This window comes from Elgaria multicarinata, chromosome 3 (genome assembly GCF_023053635.1).
Source record: "Elgaria multicarinata webbii isolate HBS135686 ecotype San Diego chromosome 3, rElgMul1.1.pri, whole genome shotgun sequence".
Taxonomy (NCBI): Eukaryota; Metazoa; Chordata; class Lepidosauria; order Squamata; family Anguidae; genus Elgaria; species Elgaria multicarinata.
In genome coordinates, this window is record NC_086173.1 from 161,185,729 (window position 1) to 161,212,890 (window position 27,162).

The window sequence follows — 27,162 nt, forward strand, 5'->3', positions numbered from 1 at the left end:
GTGGAAAGGACATCAGTCAAAGCAACAACCTTATTGTGCACAAAAAAACCATACTGGAGAAAAACTTTTTCAATGCTCTTTGTGCACAAAAACATTCCATCACAAGTCCCGACTTATTTATCATCAGAGCATTCATAAACAGGAGACTCTCTAGAATTGCTCTGGGTGTGAGAAAAGGTTGACTTGTATAGCAAATCTTACTGTACATAACAAAGGTTTTCATAAACAGGGAGCCATAAAAAAGTACCCACTGTATTTCTAATTTTGTTGTTGAATCCATTCTTCATGCCCATGAGAATGCACACACACTATCTCCTTGGAACGTGGTAGAATGTTCAGATCTTCCACACACTTTACATGAAGGAATCCAAATGCTTTCTAATCTGACCTTCTCAATATTAGTTCGTTATCAGTTAGAACCACAGCACCATGTACATTGATGGTGCTATATAAATAAATAATAATAATAATAATAATAATAATAATAATAATAATAATAATAATAACCATGTTTATGGTGGTCTTTTTCATCTCGGAAGGAATTCCATGAAACAGGGTCTTTTGAGTGGATGTGTTACATGGATCACCCAACCTCCGTTTCATGTGCTTTATTAATAGTACATTTTAGTGAGATTAAGCTTTTAATACCTTAATTGTACTTCCATATTCTTAAGAAAATTTCATGGAAGGATATGCCTTATGAATGTGTAGAGATGCGTTCGGAACTTACTGCAGTTTAGAGAATGTACACAGGGAAGTGTCCATATAAACACGTAAAAATATATATTCACTTGTACAGAAAACTTTATGGAACATCTTGGTATCCGTACAGAGGAAAACTCACATAAATGCTCACACTGTAGGGGTTGTTTCGATGATGATGAATCAAGCCCCCGTGAACTTGAGATTGTACACAGGAGAGACATCCCATATGTGGAATGTGGTAAGTTTCAGTCTCTGCAAACACATTCTTTCTCATCAAAGAGGACACATTCCTGGTAGAACCTTCAAATATAAAGAGCTGGGATTTTGAGTTGGGTGTTGTTGCTGTAAATCTTGGAAGGTATCTGCATGAAGCAGGGCCTTTTTAGTAGTGGTGGCATGTAGGATTCCCTTCCCCAGGCTAAATGGCTCATTGGCTGTTTTAGGCATTTTATGGGGGATGATTTTTACAGCTTAATATTCTATGTATGTGGTTCATTGATGGTATTAATTGCATGTTTTATCTGAATGTTTTTAGTATATTAATAGTACTGTATCATTTTATGTAATTTGGCTTTGGGAGAGATTTCAGAAAATAACTCCCCCACCCAAGCTGGAGAAATGCCAGCCATCTTGTTTTCTTATGGCAGCGTTCCCATGGCAGCAGCCACACCAAGGAATGCTGAGATGGTGGTGAGAATTCTGAGATTTGGGCCAAGCTATAGAGGTTTAAATGGAAACGTTGGGGGATTTTGAACTCACCCAGAGGAGAGAGGAAGAAGCGAAATGTTGGAACGGCTTCTGTTTTTTCTCCATTATGGAGTTGAACTGGAAACCTGGTAGAGTACCTGTTGCTGTTTTTTAGACAGCTTATGTAACTTTTAATTTGTTTGATAAGTAATAAAACTGTGTTTGTATTTTATCTGTTATAGTCTTTATCGCTCCTTTTCAACAAAAATGGTCACAGGTTGTAAATTTAGACTACAGTTTTCCTCTGAGTGAGTTGGCCACATCAAACATTGTGAGACACTTGGCCTGGATAGTCTGTGTGTTAAAGCTAAGACTCTATAAGAAGCGCCTTCCAAACCCGGAACGAGTGATGCGATGGGCTGGCAACACCCTGGTCACTGTCCACACTCACCTTTTGGCTCTTTCCACACACACCCTGAATGAGCAATGGGGCTAATGGAACAACCAGGGATAAAAGCATCTTGCTAACCTAATGAGACTTTGACTCTGTTCAGATGACATGTTAAGCCACAGTGGTTAAGCGTTTTGAGCTAACGAAAACGTGATGTATTCTATTAAAAGGTCCACACAAGAGCTTATTGTTTTAAGAGTGCTGCTATTTCTTTTGAGCAAGGGAATTGCAGCCACATCAGGGTTTCCACAAGGATAAGTCAGTCATAACAATGTCAGAACTGTCATACTGGATCAGACCAAAGTTCTATCTAGTCCAGCACTCAGTTCACACGGTAGCTGAACAGCTGTTGATCATGGACCCACAAAGCAGGACATGTTGCAACAGTACCCACCCATCCATGTTCCCCAGCAACTGGGGTATCTAGGCATGCTGACTCCGACACTGGAGATAGCATATAGCCATCAGGACTAGGGACCATTGATAGCCTTTTCCACCTGGACCCACCTGCAGGCTTTCTGCTGCCCATTGTAGCTCCCCACACCTGATCTGCCCGACTCCCCATTGCTCAGGGGACAAGAAGATGGCAGCAGCAGGAGGCCCTCTCTCGAGCAGACCCATTGAAATGAATGAGAGTCAAGTAAGTCATGATTTCCATGGGTCGGGTTATGCAGACAGCATGAAACTGTTTTCATAAAAAACAAAAACTGGGAGGCCCTGGGGACCAGGGGCACGTGGGTGGTGTACAAGTGCAGGATGTGCTCGCTATTAATGGAGAATGTGGCAAATTAATGGAGGAGGAGGAGAGGTCTATCAGTGCTCATTAGCTGTGATGGGGGAAAAGAGTATCCATGATCAGTTGGTGGTTTATACAACAAAGGAGTGGAGAATGCGGATTGGGAGACATTTTTCTCCCCCTCTCATAATAGTAGAACCCAAAGGGATCATCTGATGAAGCTGATTCATGGGAGATTTGATCTTCTTTGATCTGCGCAGAGTTAAACAATGGAATTCACTATCAAGATGAGGTGATGGCTAGGCTGATGGTATTTTGGGAACCAAAAAGGAGGACAATATGGCCACCCTCAAGGAGACGTGCCAAGGAGGACAAAATGGCCACCCTCAAGGAGACGTGCCAAGGAGGACAATATGGCCACCCTCAAGGAGACGTGCCCAGCCCCCGAGCTGCAACCATCTTCACATGACCGGTCTCCAAGGGGGTGTGGCCTTGGTCACATGTCTAATTCTACACTTCACAACAAAGATAAACCTGCTGTTCATCATATATTAACATTAAAATCACTGAAATGAAGAACAATGAGATATTCAATGTATCAGGATTTCACATTTATTTTTAGTTGCTGTACAAGTTTTAAGACTCTTCCTCCCACTGTGCCCAGGAATATTTTTCAGTGGATCTTACTGCTTTTGCCCTTTCAGTACGATGAACCAAACCAGGCTTTATTGAAAGCAAAAGAGGAATGTTTGCCATGAACCTGAATTCTTGGCAGCCGCAGTTAGCTCAACCACAGCTGCACTTTGCATCGTCCCAAAAGTCTCAGAAGAAAGGGCCTTTTTTTGGTTTGTGTTTTAGGATTTATCCCCAATGTCCACAGGCTGTGCAGGATGGAGGCGAGAAGTAGTTAACAGAACAGTGAGCAAAGGATGAATGGGCACAGCCAGAATAGTTGCAAAGAGATGGCAATCCCTTCAAACTGATATATTTGTATTTTATATACACATCATCAGCAGCAGCATCACAAATTGTACCCTTTAGAGTTGTCTTTCAGTTCAGATTATGAAAATATATGTGGGGGTTCTTTTAGCCTTTCCTAATCACAGCTGACAAAATGTAAAGGAAAAAAAGGAGATTAGAAGAAGGAGAAGGCAAAAAAACCAAATAAAATCCGTCTCTTTCCCCCTCCACAAGGGCCTCTTGTGCTGGGTGGGCGCAAGACTGAGCATCCGACTAAGGCTACACCCACGTTGGATGAAAACAAGGGGAGACCACCTGGGAGCATGGGTGGAGTGCAGCCACTTGAAAAAAAGGGGGCAGATACAGCCACACATGTGCGGCGCTGGAAACGAGGCCTGCACTCACTGCTGGCCAAGATGGGAGCAGACAGGGCAGACGAATCAATCAAGCCCCATGTGCAGTGCGGCTGCCGGCTGGACAAGGGGGGTAGTGTGGGCAGCGCTGGATGAAGGCCTGGGTAGGAGCAAGCTGAGGCAAGCCGTGTGTGACATGCACCACGGTTGGAAAAGCTGGAGGCATGAGCAGGGAGCGAGCCTGGGCAAGTGGCATGTGCTGTGCTGCATCTAAACAAAGAGATGGAATGGGCAGTGAAATCCCCATGTGCGTGCCTCAGCTCAGAATAAAGGGCGTCACCTGGGCAGGGGCAAGGCAACCTTTGTGCACTGCCTCTGGCTTCTTCCCCCTCCCCCTCCCCCTCTCCTTCGCCCATGGACTGTGGTGCTTGTCTCCTCTTCCTTCTCCTCTGCTCCTCCTCCACCACTTCTTCTCTGCCACTTCTCCTCCTTCTCCTTCGCTGCTGCTTCTCCTTCGCCACTGCTTCTCTTTCGCGTTCCACTGCCAGTGCTGCCACCGCTACTCCTCTGTCACTGCCAGGAGCTGCTGCTGCTGCTGCTTCTTCTTCTTCTTCTTCTTCTTCTTCTTCTTCTTCTTCTTCTTCTTCTTCTTCTTCTTCTTCTTCTTCTTCTTCTTCTTCTTCTTCTTCTTCTTCCTTCGCCTCCTCCACAGACACACCATCCCTGTGCAAGAGGTCCTTTCCCTTGGCCTGGCTACAGCTGCTACTGCTGCCGATAGCTGGGTCTTTTCTGTTTGGTTCATCTGCAGCCCCCACCCCAACTTTCCCAAGAGTCTCAAATCTTGTGAGACATCCAGGATAAGTTGGGCCTCGACGGAAGTCTCGTGAGAGTTGAGGCTTCTCTTCTGGGGGTTTTGATGCTGTGTCCCAGGCTGTTGTGTCATGGGTTGTCAAGGTAATGGAAGGAGGGGAATAGAAGGGTGTGGCAGTTAGGAAGCGATAGCGGAGCGGCCTGATTCGCTTCTGACAAAAGTGGAGACGGATAGGGTCTGGGGGGGCTGCAGATCGAAGCAAAGCAGTTCGCCTCGATCCGGAGCTCCAGACTCAGGTAAGTGGGGGGGGAGGGGGACTCAACTGTCTGTGTGGCGCCGGTGATGGAGCCAATTAAGTGGGCAGGGGTTGGGGGGCTTACCTTTGTCTGTTGCGGGCTTCATTTGAGGCCCTGGCTTCAAGCCAGAAAACTCTGTGGCCTCCTCTTCCGGCCTGAAATTGGTGCCTCAATTGAAGCCCGTGATGGACCATGATGGACACAGGTAAGGGGGCAGGGCGAGTTTGGCTTATTGGCCCACATTTTGTCCCCCCTTCCCCATTTACCTGCCTCCACCATCCACCACAGAGGCAAGTAAGTAGGGAAAGGGGGAGCAAAATCTCGACCCCCTCCACTCCGGATCTCGCTCTGCAGAGGGGGGGACGGGTGAATTGAACCAAAGCGGTTTGGGCCGGGTGCAGAAGTTCCAGATCAGGCTCTTTTCACCAGGTTCTTTAAAAACAAACTGAAACTTTTACTTACCTCTGTGTAAGCCCACTCAGCTTTAAGTTGGGTTAGAAACATGGACGTTCAGGAGGGGGTGGGATTGAAGCTTTCCCGTCACTAATTATTTCACCAAAATTTCATCCCCCCCCCCAAGTCGGGATGATGGTTATTATAAAAATAAAGAACATATCTCTGATTTTAACAATTTTATTGTTTTCTACAAAGAAAGAGAAAAAGAAGACAATCAAAGAAAGAAAACAGAACAGAACAGAACACACAGAACTAACAATAGAACTAATAAAACATATGCAAAACGTATAAGGCCGTATTCCATTTAAGGCAATCTTCATGTCAGACATATGGGCTATCTACTACTTCACACTCGCCAGCCCAGAATTGTGTACTGAGACCATAGATTATCTGTATAAACCACAGACATATACATCATTCTTTTGCCACTCTTGTATATATTCTATCAGAGGTTCCCAGTCCAATACGAACGAGGGTGTTGGTTTTTCTCGTACTAGTGCCGTAAGTTTGACCATCTCCGCCAACTCCAAAACTTTAAGCAGCCTTTCCTCCGTTGATGGGACTTGTGTGTTTTTCCAGTATAGCGCATAGAGTAGTCTGGCAGCTGTTGTCACGTACAAAAACAGCGTTCCTCCTTTTTCTTTAAGTTGATCTTCCATAAGTCCCAACAAGAACACATCTCTAATTGAATTGGCGCTGGGAGTGCTTACAGGGAGGTCAAGTAGTCGTCTCAGGGGAACATCTGGCTTGGCCCTAAAGAGGATTATTATTATTATTATTATTTATTTATATAGCACCATCAATGTACATTGATGGAGCTTTATCCTGTTTCCTGAGAAGAGAAAGGAAAAGACTTGCTGGATTTTATACTAGGGAATGCAACCTCTAATTGATTAATCATAAAGGGTGCAATCTTGTGTATGGTTGGCTGAGGAGTGCTGGGTATTGTAGGACTTTTTTTCTGTCTAAAAGTGCATAGGGTAGCTCTCTGATCTACGGCTTGTTTCAAACCATTGTGGAATAAAAATCCAGAAATAACACTATGGAAGTGGTATATGGAATGTGGATTGCACCCCAACAATTATCAGTGCACTTCAATACCGCTATAAAGTAGTAGTGTAGCTCTAGCCTTCAGACTATTTAAAAAGCTTTTGACCAGGGGCTCATCTGGGGATGAAATCCAGGGCTCTGCAACCCCAGCGTCCCTGAATCATTCCAGGAGGAGCAGGGGGTCAGGACGGAGGGAAGTAGGCCTGGTGCCAGCATCTAGGTTGGCACGTGCAAGCTGAGGGTGACCATATTTTGTATACCAAAAAGGAGGACATCATGGCCAGCCCTCAAGGAGGCGTGCCCACCACAACATGTCCAGTGTAGGGGTTATTGTTGTTCCTCTCTGGCACACATTCAGTATTGGCAGACCATACTGAATGTGCTGAGGACAATGATAAGATAGGCCTTGCTAAGGAACATCTTGGCACTGGCTCACCATGCCAGGAATGTGCTGACGCAAGAAGCCACAGAATACAATACAGTCTTGAAGGCACCATGATCACGCGTTTCCTTAACCCTTATATGGTATATTCATGCTCAACACGCACTAACAAGCACCTTCTGTGCACGAGGTAATCATGCATTAACATGCTGTACTCAACAACCAATCATAGCTTGTAAACAAGAAATGTAACCACTTAGTTCTTAATAAAACTAGGACGGGGCGACCTGTTTGGGATGCCTCATCTTCATGCAGTTGGACTCCTTGCCAGTTATTTACCACAGTCCAGACCCTAAGGTGGGTCCATCCTGACATGACCGATCCCCAAGGGGGTGTGTGGCCTTGGTCACATGATTCTACAGCTCACAATTAAGATAAACCTCTTCTACATAATACGTTAACGTTAAAATCACTGAAATAGAGAACAAGGGAGACATTCAATGTACCTGAAATTAACATGTATTTTTAGTTGCTGTACTGATTTCTTTGTGGTAGATCTTTTTGCAGTCCTTACAAAAGATCAATAAAAAAAGAAAATCTTTTATTTTCCATTTTTCTAAAAAAACACACCACACAACACAGGTCCTGGATTAGAAAAAAATAAATAGCTAAGGGTCACTGTGGTTAGGAGTGGGTACACCAGTGCTAGACTAAAGAGAAAATGGGAAATATCTGGTAAAGAAAGATTAGACCAGGAGCCAAAAGGTGCAATCCTATGCATGTTTAGAAAGAAAAATGTCCTACAACTCCCAGAATTCTGCAGGCGGCATTCATAGGATTATACCGTAAACTGATTTCTACCCAAATCCTAAGCACAAGGACTGAGAAAACGTCTAAATATTATCAATGAAGTTTTCTTAGAATTTCAACTTTTAACACTCAGATTTATTTTTCCTATCCCATGCAGACTGATCAAGTGAAACCTCATGCATGTTTAATCAAAAGCAAGCCTCATTTATTCCCAGGTAACAGTGTATAAGATTGCCACTATGAAATATGTGACATTTCATCATGTGTAGCATAATCCTACTTAGAAGTAAGCTCAACTGAGTTCATTGTATTGAGTTTATTTCCAGGTAACTGGGTATAAGATCACAGCCTAAATAATTTAAAGTGGGAGGGGCTGGAAGATGCATTCCCTGCACTTCCGGGAATGCATCTCCAGCCCTTTTCCCCTGGTAAATTGGGGCCCAGTCCCACTTGCCACAGAGAGCTCCATTTTTCCGGAGGTCTCTGGGATTTTCTGGGTCTTCTGATGACCTTATGCAAGCTGGGACCCATCAGGGCTGTCTCTGGAATTTTTGTTTTTTTAAAGGTTGTTCGCATTAAGTGAGATTTTTCTGTTCTGTGTTGGTCTAAAGGATTTTCAGTACTCTCAGGTAGATACTTGGCCTCTCTCAGTACCCTCAGGTCACTGGCAGGAGCAGTTTTCTCCACAGAACTCCATTCTCATAAGTAGAGCTGTGATCTGCTTCTCTTTGGTTTGGAGAAGCAGAAGTGGATCAGGGTGTTTCGCCTCCATTACAGGCGGAGGAGAAGCAGATCGGGTGGCTAGCGAAACATGCCCAAGAGAAGTGACCAAAAGAGAATAATTCGCTTTTACGTGGAGTGCTCTGCCCGCCATTTTGGATATTTTCCACATAGGATTGCATTGCGGAAAAGATTAGCGTATAACTTTTCTGTTTTTCAAGCTAACTGAATGTGCTTAGAGAGTCTTGGGCGGGGGTCATTTGAACCTATTTTCAGCACTTTTCATGCTGCGGTTTGCTTGCTATAATTTTTTAAAAAAATACGGTAGGAAAAGGGTAACTTTTTTTGTAGTGATGAGAGGCAGATTCAACTCCCAATCATGATCACCTGATGAAGCATCCTCCAATCCTAAAGTTGGAGGGGGGGATAAGCAAAACGGGATACTTAGTAACTTGGGATACTGGGAAACTTTTCTTTCTTAGTCTCTGAACGGACTTTTCCCAGTGCTTTTTGAAACAGTAGCCCCACCAAATGCACAAACACAACCTGAAATCATATACTAAGCAAATAAATAACAGATAGGAAACACAACACTGCTACCCACCCTAACCTTGGTGATCAACTGAATAGATGTGGTGCAAGGGGATGAGGTCCCCAAGGGCATGTGGACATGCCCAGTGCACACACATTGTTCTGCCCTTGGAGGGACCTCGGAACCCTCCAAAGATTAACCAGTGGAAGAAGCTACTATGCCTGTCAGAAGCTACTATAGCTTCTGAAAGACTGGTACCGTGACAGGGCCAGTGAAATTGACACAGTTCCACCTCCCCCTGGGCACATCCACTTTCCTCTTATGGGTAAAAGACAGACATAGCCTTTAAAAAAAATCTTCTTCTTGTTGTGATTCAGCAACACCGCTGCTTTTAATTCTACCCCTCCGTTGTTTATTTATTTATTTATTACATTTATTATACACCCCATAGCCCAAGCTCTCCTGGTTTTCCCTCTTCAGTGAAGTTAAGCAGGCTTTCATTGTGGTTCAACTCCTTATTGTTGTGGTTATTATTATTATTATTATTATTATTATTATTATTATTATTAATAGTATTGCTATTATTAATGTTATTAATGGCTTTGATCACAGTGCAGTGAATCAACTCTGAAGCAAGGATCACAAAGCTTTACTCTTATCCTCCTAGTCCCCTAGTTATGGGATGCAAAAGAAAAGGCATCTCTCTGTGCTGTTCCCACTTCACAGGGACAGTTTGCATTACTGGCTTTGAAACATTTATTTATTTATTTATTTATTTATTTATTTATTACATTTTTATACCGTTCAATAGCTGAAGCTCTCTGGGCGGTTCACAAAAATTAAAACCATAATAAAACAACCAACAGGTTAAAAGCACAAATACAAACAATCCTTGGCTCACTTCCTTGTGCCCCCAGAAATGTCTGCTGCATGCCTGCCTTCCCGCGTCGACCTGGGTGCTGTTGTTAGGGGTATCTGCTGGGACTTACTTCCCCATAGATCTATGGCGTAGTCATACATCTCTGCCTGCCTCTCTGCCCTCCTGGTGCCTGGGAGATGTACTAGATGATGGGCTTTGTGGTTCAACCCCACAAGCCTCTGGCATGCTTGCTCCCAGTGCTGCCTGTCCTCCTCTGTGCCCACCTCGCAGGGATGGTTTGTGCTTGTCTTGCTTTGACTCAGGGAGGGTATCCTTCCGTGTGATAAAAGGCAGCTGCATTGCACGCTCTTGGTGTGTGTGTGGGTGTGTGTGGGTGTGTGCATTTTTGGAAGTGTTTCATCTGAGATAAAGATCCTTATTTAGAAAAAAAGTTTGGATTCCCCCAAATCATCTGTGCTATTGATTGCTATGGGCAAGCACGTTGCAATGGATCCCTATGGGCAGGTATGGTTTCCTTATGGGCATACTGTTCTTTGTGGGGGATTTTTCATATATTCCCCAAAAATCAGTGGAGGCTCGGATTGACTTCCAACTGGGCATGAAGGTGGATACATGGATAAGGTCTCATGCTGCCAATTTTTAGGTTTCTAACATTAAAAGAGAAATGTTATAGGCATTTGGATTTCAACGCAAGTCTATGGGGGGGGGGAATGGAGCTCTGATTCAGATACGGAGCTCCGCAGCAAAGCGGAGCGGACCACTGGCAGATTGTCGTGGAGCGGAGCAGACCTGATCCGGAAGTTGTGGATCAGGATCAGAAGCAGATCGGGGAGTCTGTGCACAGCCCTACTCATAAGGTCTCTGAGGAGAAAATATCCTTATTGAGTTAATTTAGGGTGACCATAGGAAAAGGAGGACAGGGCTCCTGTATCTTTAACAGTTGTATAGAAAAGGGAATTTCTGCAGGTGTCATTTGGATATATGGAGAACCTGGTGAAATTCCCTGTTCATCACAACAGTTAAAGCTGCAGGAGCCCTGCCGTCTTTTGTATCTGGTCATACTTGGCAGGGCTCCTGCAGCTTTAACTGTTGTCATGGAGAGGGAATTTCCCCAGGAGCTGCATGCATTCAAATGACACCTGCTGAAATTCCCTTTTATATACATCTGTTAAAGATACAGGAGCCCTGTCCTCCTTTTCATGTAATCACCCTACAAATTGACATGAAATCCACATGGATTCAACCAATAATGTAGAAAATGTTAAGAAAGAAATTAGAGATTTGGATCTGATAGTGATAGAGTTAGAAAAAAACCCCAATATTGTCACATACTTTTGCTGGGGAGAATATTGGAAGAACATTTTGTGTGTGTGTGTTTTTCTGTTGTTGTTTTTTGCTTTGCTTTCTTTGGTTTCTCCATGTGTGTGTGCCTATATGTGTTATGTTTTGCTCTGTAGTGTCTTTAATTTATTGGTGTTTGGAAACAATAAAAAGGAGCCCTGTCCTCTTTTCCATATGGTCACTCTCCCTTCCTTGATTTTCATCCCCCACATTTCTCTAGTCCAGGTTATCAGTTTCTTGGGATTCTCTTGTTTCTCCAGCTGACGAAGAGTAGATGAACAGAGACGATGGGGAGGAAAAGAAGGCAGAAGAACAAGGACAGGAGGGGCCACAAGAGTCATCAGTGTCGGGAGTACGAGAGAACCTTTTCCCATGTGGGGGACTGGAAGCTGCCTCAGCAAGTTTGGAAAGAGCAGAAAGTCAGCTGGAAATCCATCCAACGGAGGAAGCGGAAGGACCCAGTCAACCCACAGTCACACCTATACACAGGAGGAAGAAGATGTTATCCTGCATGGAGCTGCATCCTCCTCCTCAGAGGATTAATCCCCAAGAGCTGTTCGGTAAAGTTACCCATTTAACTTCTTCTGACTTTTTCAAATACATAGTACAGCACCCAAAGTTGTCTCCATGTCCTTCCTTGTTGGCCACTGGCCAATTGCTGGTTGGCCACTGTGTGAACAGAGTACTTGACTAGATGGACCCTCGGTTTGATACAGCATGGTTCTTCTTATGTTCTTAACCTTGGGGACATCACATTTATGTACCCACCTCCCCGGTTGATGTGTGAGGGAAAGGCAAAGCGTGCTTTCCAGGGCCTCCAGAAAGTGCACGATTCTCCTGGCACACCCGGAAAGCGCGCTTTGCTACATTAAAGGCCATCTTAATGCAAGATTAAGAGGGCCTTTAAGGCCCTGATCCGCAAGGTGGTGGGGGAGGCAAAGCACACTTTCTGGGGCTTCGGAAATTCCCCATCTGCATTAATGGCCCCAGACAAATGTTGTATCTAAACCATAAGCCTTTGGAATTTTCTTTAATGTGTGGATTCTCATTCTTTGCTGTAAAAGATTTATTGAATCAGGAAACAAAGATGTTGCTTTACCCGTCTGGCAGATAAGCAGACACTGGCTCCAGAGACCCTGTTTGGCGAGCTTCAAATGGAAACAGATTGGGAGGCAGCATTGAAACAAAAGTGAGCGATGAATAGGGTGGGCCATTGTGGGGAAATCTATCCCTTTTAGGTGTGCCGAATTTCCGTTCCACATCCGCTGGGCTTGCATTTGCAATCTGAGTTGGGGTTTTTTCCCAGAAATCCAGGAAATTGGTCAAGTTTCTTTCTTTGCGTTTGCTTGGGTAAATTTACCTAAACAAACAAAAAGCTCATTCCTGCCAGCACTGAGCAACTGTCCCCCCCTCTAACGGGCACTGGCAGAGGGAGGTGCATTTGCTTGGGAGCAGCTGTGACAGCGTGGGAGCTGGGGGGGGGAAAGTGCCACGGTGCTTCCCTCTCAGCTTCCACCTTGTGGCCACCAAGCGCAACCCCTCATGGTCTCCTTGCTGGTGTCCGTAACATTGGCAAGGAGAGCATGAGGCGGTGTCGGTCTGTGAGCCGGCCGAACTCACACTGGTCGAGTTAAGCCAGGTTGTGGACAAGCAAGCAAGCGAGAGTGCAAAGGAGGAGGGTGATCTGCCCAAGGGAAGTCCTGATCCCTTGGATGGATCCCTCTGATATCCCTAAATGTATCATGTTGCAACCTCAGGGAGGAAGGAAGGAAAGATAACTTAAAAATTGAGATGCATTTCCCCCATAATTTATTCCCCATCTTCTCAACTCTGTTTCCTCTTTTTTATTCCTTCAGAGGATGCACAGGTGAGAGAGGGTGAGGGAAAACAACAGAGAGGACCACCACCAAGAAGAACTAGAAGTGAGGAGGTCTGCAATCAGCCTCAAAAAAGGAAGCAGGCAGGAAACAGAATGCAGGGAAGGAATGATAAATCCCTTCCCTTTGTGAGTGGGGTCTCTTTTGAACAAGGAAAACAAAAAACAAAGAGACGCAGAAAGTGCCTTGATGCTCATTTGAGAATCCACACAGGGGAGGAACTCAGCCAAAGCTCAGAGTCTGTGAAAAGCGACCCTTTGAGCAAAAAACTGATGAAACATCCATGGCTAGATGCCGGGGGAAAGACACATAAATGTTTGGAGTGTGGAAAGAGTTTCAGTTGGGATTCAGTCCTTAAAATGCATCAGTGAATTCACTCAGGGGAGAAACTGCATAAATGTACAAAATGTGGAAAGAGGTTCACACAAAAATTAAAGCTTATTATACATAAACTGTACCATAGAATGGAGAAACCTTTGAAATGCAAAGAATGTGGGGACAACTTCAGTCAAACTGCAAGCCTTAGAAGACATGAAAGAATCCACACAGGGAAGAAACCACATACATGTGAAGTATGTGGAAAGAGTTTCAATACAAGATCAATCCTTAAACATCATCACAGGTTCCATACAGGGGAGAAACCCTATAAATGTGAAGAATGTGGAAAAAGTTTCAACTGCAAATCAAACCTTAATAGACATCAAAGGTGCCACACATGGGAGAAACCCTATAAATGTGAAGAGTGTGGACAAGGTTTCAACAGCAAATCAAATCTTAAGCAACATCACAGGTGCCATAAAGGGGAGAAACCCTATAAATATGAACAGTGCGGCAAAAGCTTCAACCACAAATCACACCTTAGACAGCATCAAATGTGTCACACAGGGGAGAAACCCTATAAATGTGAAGAGTGTGGAGAAGGCTTCAATCGGAGCTCATCCCTTAAGAGCCATCAACAAAAACACTCTGGGAAGAAACCCTTTTTGTGCAAAGAATGTGGAAAGACCTTCAGTAAGAGCTCACACCTTAAGACACATCAACGAATTCACACAGGTGAGAAACCCTTTTTGTGCAAAGAATGTGGAAAGACCTTCAGTAAGAGCTCACACCTTAAGACACATCAACGAATTCTCACAGGTGAGAAACCCTTTCAATGCAAAGACTTGCATTGTGGAAAGGGCTTCAGTCAAAGCAACAACCTTAATGTGCACAAAAGAATCCATACTGGAGATAAACCTTTTCAATGCTCTTCGTGCACAAAAGCATTCCGTCACAAGTCCCAACTTATTAACCATCAGAGCATTCATAAACAGGAGACTCTCTAGAATTGCACAAGGTTTGAGAAAAACTTGACTTGCATAGCATACCTTACTGTACATTACTGTACTGTTCATAAACAGGGGGCCATAAAATGTACTCACTATACTTCTATTTTTGATGTTGAGTCCAGCCTTGATGCCCATGAGAACGCACACACTCTATCTCCTTGGAATGTGGTAGAATGTTCAGATCTTCCACACATTTTACATGAAAGAATCCAAATGCTTTCTCATCTGATCTTCACAATATTAGTTAGTTATTAGTTAGAACCATGTTTCTGGTGGTCTTTTGCATCTCGGAAGGAATTCCATGAAACAGGGTCTTTTGAATGGATGTGATACACGGATCACCCAACCTCCATTTCATTGGCTGTATTAATAGTATGTTTTAGTGAGATTAAGGTTTTAATACCTTAGTTGTACTTCCATTGTCTTAAGAAAATTTCATCGAAGGATATAGATTATAAATATGTAGAAATGCGTTAACAGTTTGGAACTTACTGCAGGTTAAAAAATGCACCAGGGAAGTCTCCATGTAAACACGTAAAAATATATATTTAATTTTACAGCAAACCTTATGGTACATCTTGGTGTCCGTACAGGGGAAATGTCTCATAAATCTCAAACTGTAGGGGTTGTTTGGGGGATGAATCAAGCCCCCATGAACTTGAGAATTCACACAGGAGAGACATCCCATATGTGGAATGTGGTAAGTTTCAGTCTCCACAAACACATTATTTCTCATCAAAGGGGACACATCTCTGTTAGAACCCCCAAATATAAAGAGTTGATCAGCTGGGATTTTGATTTGGGTGTTGTTGCTTTAAATGTTCGAAGGTAACTGCATGAGGTAGGGCCTTTTTAGTGGTGGCGGTGGCATGTAGGATTCCCTCCCTCAGGCTAAATGGCTCATTGGCTGTATTAGACATTTTATGGGGGATGATTTTTACAGCTTAATATTCTATGTATGTGGTTCATTGATGGTATTAATTGCATGTTTTATCTGAATGTTTTTAGTATATTAATAGTACTGTATCATTTTATGAAATTTGGCTTTGGGAGAAACTTGAGAAAATAACTCCCCCCGCCCCCAAGCTGGAGAAATGCCAGCCATCTTGTTTTGACATGGCAGCGTTCCCGTGGCAGCAGCCACACCAAGGAATGCTGAGATGGTGGTGAGAATTCTGAGAATTGGGCCAAGCGATAGAGGTTTAAATGGAAACGTTGAGGATTTTGAACTCACCCAGAGGAGAGAGGAAGAAGCGAAACATTGGAACGGCTTCTGTTTTTTCTCCATTATGGAAACCTGGTAGAGTACCTGTTGCTGTTTTTTAGACAGCTTATGTAACTTTTAATTTGTTTGATTAGTAATAAAATTGTGTTTTATCTGTTATAGTCTTTATTGGTCTTTTTTTTAAAAAAATGGTCACTGGTTGGAAATTTAGATTACTGTTTTGCTCTGAGTGAGTTGGCCACATAAAACATTGTGAGACACTTGGACTGGATTATCTGTTTGTTAAAGCTTAGCCTCTACAAGAAGCACCTTCCCTACCTGGAACGAGTGATGTCATGGGCTGGCAATCCCCTGGTCACCGCATGAAAGGGGAAACGGGCAAAATAAAGTCCCCGCTCACCTTTCGGCTCTTTCCACACACACCTTAAACGAGCAATGGGCTAATGGAACAACCAGAGATAAAAGCATCTTGGTAACCTAACTAGACTTTGACTCTTTTCAGATGACACATTAAGCCACGGTGGTTAAGCATTTTGAGCCAACAAAAACATAATGTATTCTATTAAAAAGTGCACAAGAGCTTATTATTTTAAGAGCGTTGCTATTTCTTTTAAGCAATTGAATTGCAGCCTCATGAGAGGGGCACGTGGGCTGTGTACAAGTGCAGGATGTGCCGGGTTACAATGGAGAATGAGACAAATTAAGGTCTATCAGGGCTCATTAGCTGTGATGGGGGAAAAAGAGTATCCAAGGTCAGGTGGTGGTTTATACAACAAAGGAGTGGAGAATGCAGATAGGGAGACATTTTTCTCCCCCTCTCATAATCCCAGAACCCAAAGGGATCATCTGATGAAGCTGATTCATGGGAGATTCAGCACAGATGAAAGGAAGGACTTCTTTACAGAGCCAGTAGTTAAACAATGGAATTGACTACCACAAGATGAGGTGATGGCTAGGCTGACCATATTTTGGAAACCCAAAAGGGGGACAATATGGCCACCCTCAAGGAGACGTGCCCAGCCCCCAAGCTGGAACCATTGTGAGATGATCGGCCCCCAAGGGGGTGTGGCCTTGGTCCCATGTCTAATTCTACACTTCACAACTAAGACAAACCTGTGGTACCTGTGGTTAGGTTGTTACTAATAAATTCTTAAGTTTTGTGAAAAGAAGGGCTGCCACGAAGCGGTTCAGGGGGTCCGTGCATAGCCCTAATGGTTAGGTTGCTACTAATAATTTCTTAGGTTTTGTGAAAAGAAGGGCTTCCGTGTTTGACTAAGTCCTGGTGCCTTGCCCAGATTCCTTACTTACTGTTTCATTGTCGTCTAAGCTGGCCCAGGAGACAGTGAGCGATGGCAGTCAGCCTGATTTCTCCGAAGATTTACCCAATAGAGTAAATCTGTGACCAGAGCCAAGTACTGGGCTCCAGGACTTGATCAAACTGGGTTTTCCCAGGGCCACCAGTTTAGATGGTTTTAAAAGGGAGTTGGATTGAATCAGTGGTTCCCAAAGTGGGCGGTACCGCCCCCTTGAGGGTGGTGGGATTGCATAGGAGGGCATTAAGAGGCAAAGGGATGGCAGGGGGCACTAACAGGGGGTGCTAACAAGTAAAGGGGCGGCAGGGGGCGCTGCAGGTGATCTCTCCAGAAGGTCCTAAAAACGCTCCTGCTCAGGAAGGACTTTCTCATTCACGCAGCCGCTCTCTCCTCCTATCTCAAGCCCACAGTGGCCCGAGCAGAAGTAGGGGGTGGGGGAAGCGCCCACAGGAGGCAGAAGAGTAGGAAACAGTGGCGAATTCAGCTGCTCTGCCCACTCTTCTCCTGCCTAGGAGGGCCCAGGGCTTCTTCCCTGCTGGAGCCACAGCCACTCTCTCTCTCTCGCTCGCTTGCTCCCTCGGCCAGAGCTGTTCCCCTCCTACAAGCTGCCCCAGCAGACCTCTCACGATAGTTGCTGCACAAGGTGGGAGCAGCAGCCCTGCGGCAGAGAGGAAGGAGCATGTGGAGGACGGCGGGCGGCAGAGCAGCTGCCAAGAACAGCAGTCAGCTGGCAGGCTGGGTGGGGAGTAGGACTGCTTGCGCTGCTGCAAGGTATCACCAGGCTCCCTTCCCCTGTCAGGAGTTGCAGGTTGGGGCCATCTCCCCTCTGAGCTGCTGCCCTCCTGTCCTAATCAGCCCGGCAACTTTTGTGAGGCTTGGGGGGAGGGGGGTTGGAGAGAGAGAGAGATGCTATGTGTCTCTGGGTGTGCACCCAGCCCCACAAAAAATCTGGACCACAACAGGATCGGGAGAGAAAAGAAAAGGGGGAGGGAGAGAGAATTGCAATTCCCCAGGTCCTTCCTGGCTAAAGAAGATTCAGCAGCACCTTTTTCCAGAATGCTTGCTGAAACCATTCCTATCTGCCCTTGCTTATTTCAGGGTGTCCAACCCCATTTTTTCAAGCATTCTTTTGGTAAACATGGTACGTGTGTATCTTGTGTCACAATAAAAACAGGGCTGCAGCACAATCCTAAGTATGTCTACTCAGAAGTAAGCCCCACTGAGATCAATAGAACTTACTCTGAGGTAAATGTGCATAGGAATCAGCCTGAAAACGAAGAGAGGGTGAAGAAAAGACAGGAGAAAATGAATTGTAGAAATAGAATAGCAAGGTAACTCTGGAATATTTAACCATATTTAACGACAATAAGTACAGTAAAATTAGTGCCCCTCTACTTCAGTCCCAGCCAGGTATTCCATATGAGAACTCTGTACCAGGTGGCAGACAATTATTTTTACATTTTAATTAAAATACATTATCCTTTCCTATAACAAAATGGTGCTTACTCTTAAGTAAGTGTGTCCCACTGAAGAAGGAAATCCTATTTGATTCCTGTATTCATGCTAGTGTGACATACTAAGTTAAAGGCACAATTTTATGCATGTTTAGAAAGAGAAAAGTCCTTCAACTCCTAGAATCCTCTCTAAATGGGAAGCACCCGCCCCAGGCTTGCCAAGGGAGGGAGGGAAAAGGGAGCGAACGCCTCTGTTTGCAGCCAGCATGGCAGGGCACACCAATTGGATTTTGAATAAAGTATTCAATTAATTGTTACTGTTTTGAATTTTATTGTCATTATCTTCCTTAGTGGGTCCTTGAAAACCACTACTCTGAGGAATGATTTTTATAGGGTAGGGTAGGGGGTGCTGGGCATGAGTTACCCGAAAAAGTTTGGGAACCACTGGATTAAATCCTGAAGGAGAAGGCTATCAATGGCTACTAGTCCTAATGGCTATGTGCATCCTACAGGAGGACTCAATTAAGTCCCATTCATGTTAATGGGTCTACTCTGTGCAGGACTGAAAGAAGAGATGAAGTTGAAAGGAGAGAAGAAGGGTGGAATTCATCACTTGGGCCGGGTGGAAACACAAACTGACAATTCTTTTTCTTACGTTTTTGCATCAACATAACCTTATGTCTCTGAATCTTGCATTTTAACACCCAAGGAGCCGGCGATCCTATAGGAGGTACATTCTTTTGCCACGTATCTATGTATGGGAGTTGGTCCCAGTGGCGATCTCTTGTTACTACAACATGCACAGCTGAAATTAACTTTGGATCAAAAGATCCACCAGGTGGCCATCCAACACCAAAAGTTGTCCATTCCCGCTCACAAAACAGTCTTAAATCATCTTTACACATTTTTACACCGTAATCTGCATTTTTCACAAATTCTTTCCAACAACGAAGGCAACAATCCAGAGGGCTTTCTGTTACTACAGACTGAGAGCTTCCCATTTCTGAGGTCAATTGTGAACACCCAACTCCCTCCTTTTTCCGTTAGGATCCCAGGGATTAGAGGTTCAACTCACCAAACAGCTGTAGGTTCGTTTGCCCGTCTCTTTGTCACATCTGACCTTTTGTTGCCTGATTCCCTTCCGTCTGTCGCGGTGGGGTCGATTTTCCAACCGTGGCACGAATGGTCCCATCAATCTGGTCTCCGCAATCCACACGGTGCAGGAGTTGACCAAGGCAGAGGCAGAAGAAAAAAAGGTTCTCCTGGCGTACGCTCCCCTAGCAAAGGCTCCTCGTTCCACCGGCAGATGCAGATCCCAGCTCTAGGGCCGATCCGAGTCACGGCACCAGAATTGTTAGACAAGTTCTTAGCCCTTGAGGACGAGATCCAATTCAGCCCCCAAGAACGACACCACACTTCCAGCGACAGAGGGTCCAAAGCGCTTTATTGATTATAATCAAGATCTGAGAGTCTTGAAAGCAACAGTCAGACAAAGAATTGGAAATTCAGCAGGGCTTTTCAAGCCTGAAAGGGGGCAGTGCCCCAAAGCAATATTAACCAATCAGAATGTAACACCAGAGAGCCCCCTTATCTTTTGCAAAACATTTCCTCTGTAACTGAGCCCCCTTATCTCCTTGTAACAGTACGTTCCGCCTGGGGACATGAAGCTATTGTTTTAAGACAGATAGGATAGTTACACAGGAAACATCCTTGAAGACATTCCTGGTACGTGACTTCTCGCCTGGTGTATAATGGATACTATATAGCTTCCTTTAGAAAATGGAGGTGGTTATGCTAACAGGACTGACATTGAACGCTTATGGACCTCAGTACCACAAGATGTTGTGATGGCCACCAATCTGGATGGCTTCAAAAGAGGGTTGGATAAATTCCTGGAGGCAAAGGCTGTCAATGGCTACTAGCCCTGATGGTTGTGTTGGATCCTGGAATGGATCAGTTTTTCTTTGTTCCTGAGCTTTAGTATGCCCCCTGACTGAAGACATACTGGAAATGTCAGGGCCACCATCTGGACACTGAAATAATTAGTTACTCATGGGGTGGGTCTAATTGCCAATTATTGGCTGGCCTGATTGTACAGTTTGTCATGTATATAAATGCTCCTGATTATGTGTCTTCTCTCTCTCTCTCCTGTGACCAATGTGAGTATGTGTATGTGCTGTATAATATTAGATGCTACGTGTGTGCTGTAAATATATATTCATTTAAACCAACCTATATTTCAGTAAAGCTCTGTTTGAAACTTAAACAGTTTGTGAGCTTTCTTGGTCTCTACTGTTTTCTGCTCAGAAGCTTCTAAAACTCTGCTTGCTCTTGAGGAGTACTTCCAACAGGTTGTGTGCTATCTCCAGCACTGGAGGCAATAAGCCTGTGTGCACCAGTTGCTGGGGAACATGGGTGGGAGGGTGCTGTTGCACCATGTCCTGCTTGTTCATCCCTGGCCGATGGCAGCTTGGCCACTGTGTGAACAGAGTGCTGGACTAGATGGCTCCTTGGTCTGAACGAACAGGGCACTTCTTATGGATAGCAGCCAAAGTTAGTCCCAGGTAGAGTAGACCCTTCCATTTCACTGCAGAAATGACCAACACCTGGCCCCATTTAAATGAGCAAAGACATTGAGGTGAAAAGTGAGGATTGGAAGGAAGGAGGAAAACTATAAAAACCCCTTTGTATCCAGCAAGAACTCAGCCAACAACACAGTCTGAATATCCAGAAGAGAACTTCAAAGTTGGGCCTTTCCACATAGATTTGTTTATTTGGAATTTAACTCACTGGCTGCTCTGTTGCGGATGTTCTTCCTCACCTGGGGTGGTTGCTGCTTTGTTCCTGGTTGTGGCTCCGTCCTTGGCTGTAGACCTTCCTTGGCTTTTGGGGAGATATTGGTGAGTTCAAGGAAGATTGTGCCTCTCTGAAGTAAAACAAAGCAGAGTTAGGGAACTCCCCGGTTAGAAGGGAGGAAGATGACCAGCAAGGCAAGGAACTACAGGAGGAGTCACCACTCCCATGGCAGCATGAGAGGTGACAGGAACTTATTTTTCCCCATGGCAGGATCTACACTACTGCTTTAAAACTGTTTATAACAGTAGTGGCAAGAGTTGGGGCTCAGGAAACACTCCATATACAGTTTTCCAACCATTTTCAAAGTGTCGTGTCCTGCTTGGTATAGGTCTGGCCCACGTTTGCAGATGTGTTAGGGGTGTTCCTTTCACCAGGTTCTTTAAAAACAAACTGAAACTATCTCCTAAGTATTTTACTTACACCTGTGTAAGCCCACGCAGCCCTAAGTTGGGTTAGAAACACGGCTGTTCAGGAAGGGGTGGGATTTGGATTTGATAGTGTTTAAGTAAGAAAAAAACCCAGTATTGTCACATACCTTTGTTGGGGAGAATATTGGAAAACATTTTATTTTTGTGTGTTTTTTCTGTTTTTTCTGTTTTGTTTCTCTTTGCTTTGTTTGGTTTCTGCACGTTTGTGTGTGTGTCTGTGTCTGTCTGTCTATATGTATTATATTTTGCTCTGTAGTGTCTTTCATTTATTGGTCTGTGGAAAAAATAAAAATTTTTTTTTAAAAGGAGCCCTGTCCTCTTTTCCATATGGTCACCCTAGTTAATTGACTGCCTTCCCTGTTTTTCATCTCCCACATTTCTCTAGTCCAGGGTATCAGTTCCTTGGGATTCTCTTGTTTCTCCTTCTGACAAAGAGTCGATGAACAGAGACGATGGGGAGGAAAAGAAGGCAGAAGAACAAGGACAGGAGGGGCCACGAGAGTCATCGGTGTCGGGAGTACGAGAGAACCTTTCTCCAAGTGAGGGTCTGGAAGCTGCCTTAGCAAGTTTGGGAAGAGCAGAAGGTTGGCAGGAAACCCACCCAATGGAGGAAGTGGAAGGCCACAGTCAACCCAGAGTCAAAGCTATTTGCAGGAGAGAGAAGATGTTATCCCGTGTGGAGCTGCAACATCATTCTCAGAGGGTTAATCCCCAAGTGCTGTTAGGTAAAGTTGCCTAATTTGACTTCTATTGACTTCTTCAAATACATAGTAGAGCACCCAAAATTGTCTTCAGCTATAATAATATAATATAATATAATATAATATAATATAATATAATATAATAATACTACCAACTTTATCTCTGCTGTTGGGTTCTCTTACTAATCCAGAAAATTGTCTATGATAAGAGACGATGGGGAGAAATAAAGGGTAGCACATCTGGAATTCTGTTGGAAGCACAACTTCCTCAGTTGAGTGTGAATGGTAGTGTGAAATAGCTGCAATGAGGTCTTCTAGAGTAGGTCATCCTTCAGCGATCCCGGAAGAACCATCACAGGGAGTCAGAGTATGCTGTTCGTTCCCTAGGATCATAGAATCATAGAATAGCAGATTTGGAAGGGGCCTATAAGGCCTTTTAGACCAACCCCCTGCTCAATGCAGGAATCCACCCTAAAGCATCCCTGACAGATGGTTTTCCAGCTGCCTCTTGAAGGCCTTTAGTGTGGGAGAGCCCACAACCTCCCTAGGTAACTGATTCCATTGTCGTACTGCTCTAACTGTCAGGACGTTTTTCCTGATGTTCAGCTGTAATCTGGCTTCCTGTAACTTGAGCCTGTTATTCCATGTCCTGCACTCTGAGAGGATCAAAAAGAGCTGCTTGTTCCTGGAGTTGGTTTCCAGGAACGAGCAGTGGCCGGGAACGCAATGGGAGGAGAAAAGTAGTTTAGATGAGTGGTCTTCAACTGGTGGGTCGTGACCCAAAAGTGGGTTATGAGATCAGTCCAGATGGGTCATAGCAAAGCTGTTGCCGCCATATTGGGCATAGAGGAAATTGTGAAAGTGGGTTCCATGTTGCAGGTTGGGAGTCGAAGGTGGGCCTTGGAGTTGGACTAGTTATGGACCACAGGTTTAGATGAAAGAATTAGTGATGAGAACACAAAACATTTAGGAGTTCTTCATGGACTATTTTGCTAGGCTACAAAGTGGTGGGCAAGAGTCATAAAAAGAAACAAAATCCCCAGGCACTCTACATGCCAGGACTACAGTCTTGCAGGAGCATTTGGGACACAGGGACGAAGTGGGCAAATGAAGAGGGAAAGAAACAAGCCAGGATTGAGAGCACAAACCAGGGTGTGTTCAGCTGTTTACCAGACAACCCTTGGATAGGGCTACAAACCATGGGACTTCTTGGGCCCAGGCAGATGCATCCAGTGCTGGGACTCACCCCTGCCTGAGTGCTCTGGAGCCTTCCGAGAGCAGTCGGGCGCCAGTCTGCCCTGACCTTGACCTTTCCCCTTTCCTCCTCCCAGCTGCATTAATGGCAGCCACCATTCACACAGTGGGGAAAAATATGCTATTATTATTATTATCATCATCATCATCATCATCATCATCATCATCATTTATATACTGCCCCATAGTCCAAGCTCTCTGGTCCAGAGTGGAGGGAGAAAACATGCAATTAATCCAGACTTCGTGAAATGCCCATTTTCTTTCACTCCCCCTGCACTAATGGAGCCCTTAAAGGCTTTATTAAATGGTCCTTGAAGCTCCCCATTGGTGGGGGAGGGGGAGAAATGCAATTTCCCCAAGAATGAGGAAATCTCATTTTATTTTTGCATTTATATTGCACCTTTTCCCCTCCAAGGAACCCAAGGCAGCATACTTAATCCTCCTGCATTTTATCCTCACAACAACAACCCTGCGAAGAGGGTTGGGCTAGGCGTATGTGACTAGACCAAAGTCACCCAGTAGGATCTCTGGACTCCCACTAGTGGCTGTAGTGTAGTGTAGTGGTGGTGTCATGGAAGGAAAAATCAGCTATGTCCCCAACCAGTTGCTAGGGAACATGGGGTTTTTTTTTGCTGTTGTACCATATCCAGTCTTGTTGGTCCTTGGCCAATGGCTGGTTGGCCACTGTGTAAACAGAGTGCTGGACAAGATGGACCCTCAGTCTGATCCAGCATGGCTCTTCTTATGTCCTTAAACTTGGGGAAATCGCATTTATGCTCCCATGCTCCAATCAGGGCCTCAAAGACCCAGTTAATGTATCAGGGAAAGGCAATGCCTGCTTTCCAGGGCCTCCAGAAAGTGCGTAATTCCCCATCTGCACTAATGGCCCCAGAACAATGTTAAGTCCTAAGTCTAAATCCTAAGTCTTCAGAATTTACTTTAATGTGTGGATTCTGATTCTGTGCTGTAAGAGATTGATTGAATCAGGAAACTGAGATGTTGCTTTACCCGTCTGGCAGAGGAGCAGACACCGACTCCAGAGACCCTGTTTGGCCAGCTACAAATGGAAATGGATTGGGAGGCAGCATTGAAAGAAAAGCTAACAGTAACTGGGGTGGGCTGTTGTGGGGAAATCTGGCCCTCGCACATCCTCTGGGCTTCTATTTGCAAGAAATTCAGGATATTGGTCAGGTTTTTTTGTTTGTGTTTGCTTGGTAAATTTACCTAAACAAGCAAAAATAATAATAATAAAAAATAATAAAAAAAATTAGGTGCATTTACCCTAGAAGTTATCCCCCAGCTTCACAACTCTGTTTTCTCTTATTGATTTCATCAGAGGATGTACAGGAGATTGAGGATGAGGGAAAACCACATAGAGAACCACCACCAAGAAGAACTAGAAATCGGGAGGTCTGCAATCAGCCTCAAAAAAGGAAGCAGTCAGGAAACTGTACGCAGGGAAGGAAGGATAAATCCGTTCCCTCTGTGAGTGGGGTCTCCCTGGAACCAGGAAAACAGAAAACAAAGAGACCCAGAAAGTGCCCTGATGCTCATTTGAGAATCCACACAGGGGGAAAATCCAGCCAAACCTCAGAGCCTGTGAAAAGTGACCCTCTGAGCAAAAAATCGATGAAACATCCAAGGCTTGATGCCAGCGGAAAGACACATAAACGTTTGGTGTGTGGAAAGAGTTTCAGATGGGATTCAGCCCTTAAAATACATCAGCAAATTCACTTAGGGGGGAAACTGCATAATTGTACAGAATGTGGAAAGAGGTTCACTCAAAAATTAAACCTTATCATACATAAACTGTACCATAGAATGGAGAAACCCTTTAAATGCAAAGAATGTGGGAAAAGCTTCAGTCAGAAAGTATACCTTACCAGACATCAACGAATTCACACAGGAGAGAAGCCCTACATGTGTAAGGAATGCGGGGACAGCTTCAGTTGGAATGCACACCTTAGAAGACATAAACGAATTCACACAGGCGAGAAGCCCTATAAATGTGAACAGTGTGGAAAGAGTTTCAGTCTAAGTTCAACCCTTAAGCAACATCGTAGGTGCCATACAGGGGAGAAACCCTATAAATGTGAACAGTGTGGAAAGAGTTTCAGTCAAAGTTCAACCCTTAATCGACATCGCATGTGCCATACAGGGGAGAAACCCTATAAATGTGAACAATGCGAAAAAAGCTTCAACCGTAAATCACACCTTAATCGACATCGCAAGTGCCATACAGGGGAGAAACCCTATAAATGTGAACAATGTGGAAAGAGTTTCAGTGAAAGATCAACCCTTAAAGAACATCGCAGGTGCCATACAGGGGAGAAACCCTATAAATGTGAACAATGTGGAAAAAGTTTCAACAACAAATCAAACTTTAATCGACATCGCATGTGCCATACAGGGGAGAAACCCTATAAATGTGAACAATGTGGAAAGAGTTTCAGTGAAAGATCAACCCTTAAAGAACATCGCAGGTGCCATACAGGGGAGAAACCCTATAAATGTGAACAATGTGGAAAGTGTTTCAGTCAAAGATCAACCCTTAAGAAACATCGCATGTGCCATACAGGGGAGAAACCCTATAAATGTGAAGAGTGTGGAAAAGGCTTCAATCAGAGGTCACTCCTTAAGAGTCATCAACAAAATCACTCAGGGAAGAAACATTTTTAGTTGTAAAGAATGTGTAAAGACCTTCACTCTAATCTCATCCCTTAAGAGACATTGACGAAAATACAGGCGAGAAACCCATTCAATGCAAAGAATGTGGAAAGGGCATCATTCAAAGCAACAATCTTAATGTGCACAAAAGAATCCATACTGGAGAGAAACCTTTTCAATGGTCTTCGTGCACAAAAGCATTCCGTCACAAGTCCCAACTTATTAACTATCAGAGCATTCATAAACAGGAGACTCTCTAGAATTGCTCAGGGTGTGAGAAAAGGTTGACTTGTATAGCAAACCTTACCGTACATAACAAAGGTTTTCATAAACGGGGCCATAAAAAAGTACCCACCGTACTTCTAATTTTGATGTTGAGTCCAGCCTTCATGAACATGAGAATGCACACACTCTATCTCCTTGGAACGTGGTAGAATGTTCAGATCTTCCACACACTTTACATGAAGGAATCCAAATGCTTTCTAATCTGACCTTCTCAATATTAGTTCATTATCAGTTAGAACCATGTTTATGGTGGTCTTTTGCATCTTGGAAGGAATTCCATGAAACAGGGTCTTTTTAGTGGATGTGATACATGGATCACCCAACGTCCGTTTCATGTGCTTTATTAATAGTACATTTTAGTGAGATTAAGCTTTTAATACCTTAATTGTACTTCCATATTCTTAAGAAAATTTCATGGAAGGATATGCCTTATGAATATGTAGAGATGCGTTCAGAGTTCGGAACTTACTGCAGTTTAGAGAATGCACACAGGGAAGTCTCCATATAAACACGTAAAAATATATATTCACTTGTACAGAAAACTTTATGGAACATCTTGATATCCGTCCAGAGGAAAAGTCACATAAATGCTCACTCTGTAGGG

At 44.2% G+C, this 27,162-nt stretch overlaps 1 protein-coding gene across 1 annotated transcript; it reads left to right on the plus strand.

The window, feature by feature from the left end:
- The first annotated feature begins 13,511 nt into the window (after positions 1 to 13,511).
- Positions 13,512 to 26,533, plus strand: LOC134395689 (zinc finger protein 91-like). Its single transcript, XM_063121850.1, has 6 exons — positions 13,512 to 14,058; positions 14,101 to 14,184; positions 14,936 to 15,075; positions 22,037 to 22,235; positions 25,177 to 26,277; positions 26,361 to 26,533. Exons 1-6 carry the CDS (start codon positions 13,512 to 13,514, stop codon positions 26,531 to 26,533), a joined length of 2,244 nt encoding a protein of 747 aa, XP_062977920.1.
- Positions 26,534 to 27,162: the final 629 nt, after the last annotated feature.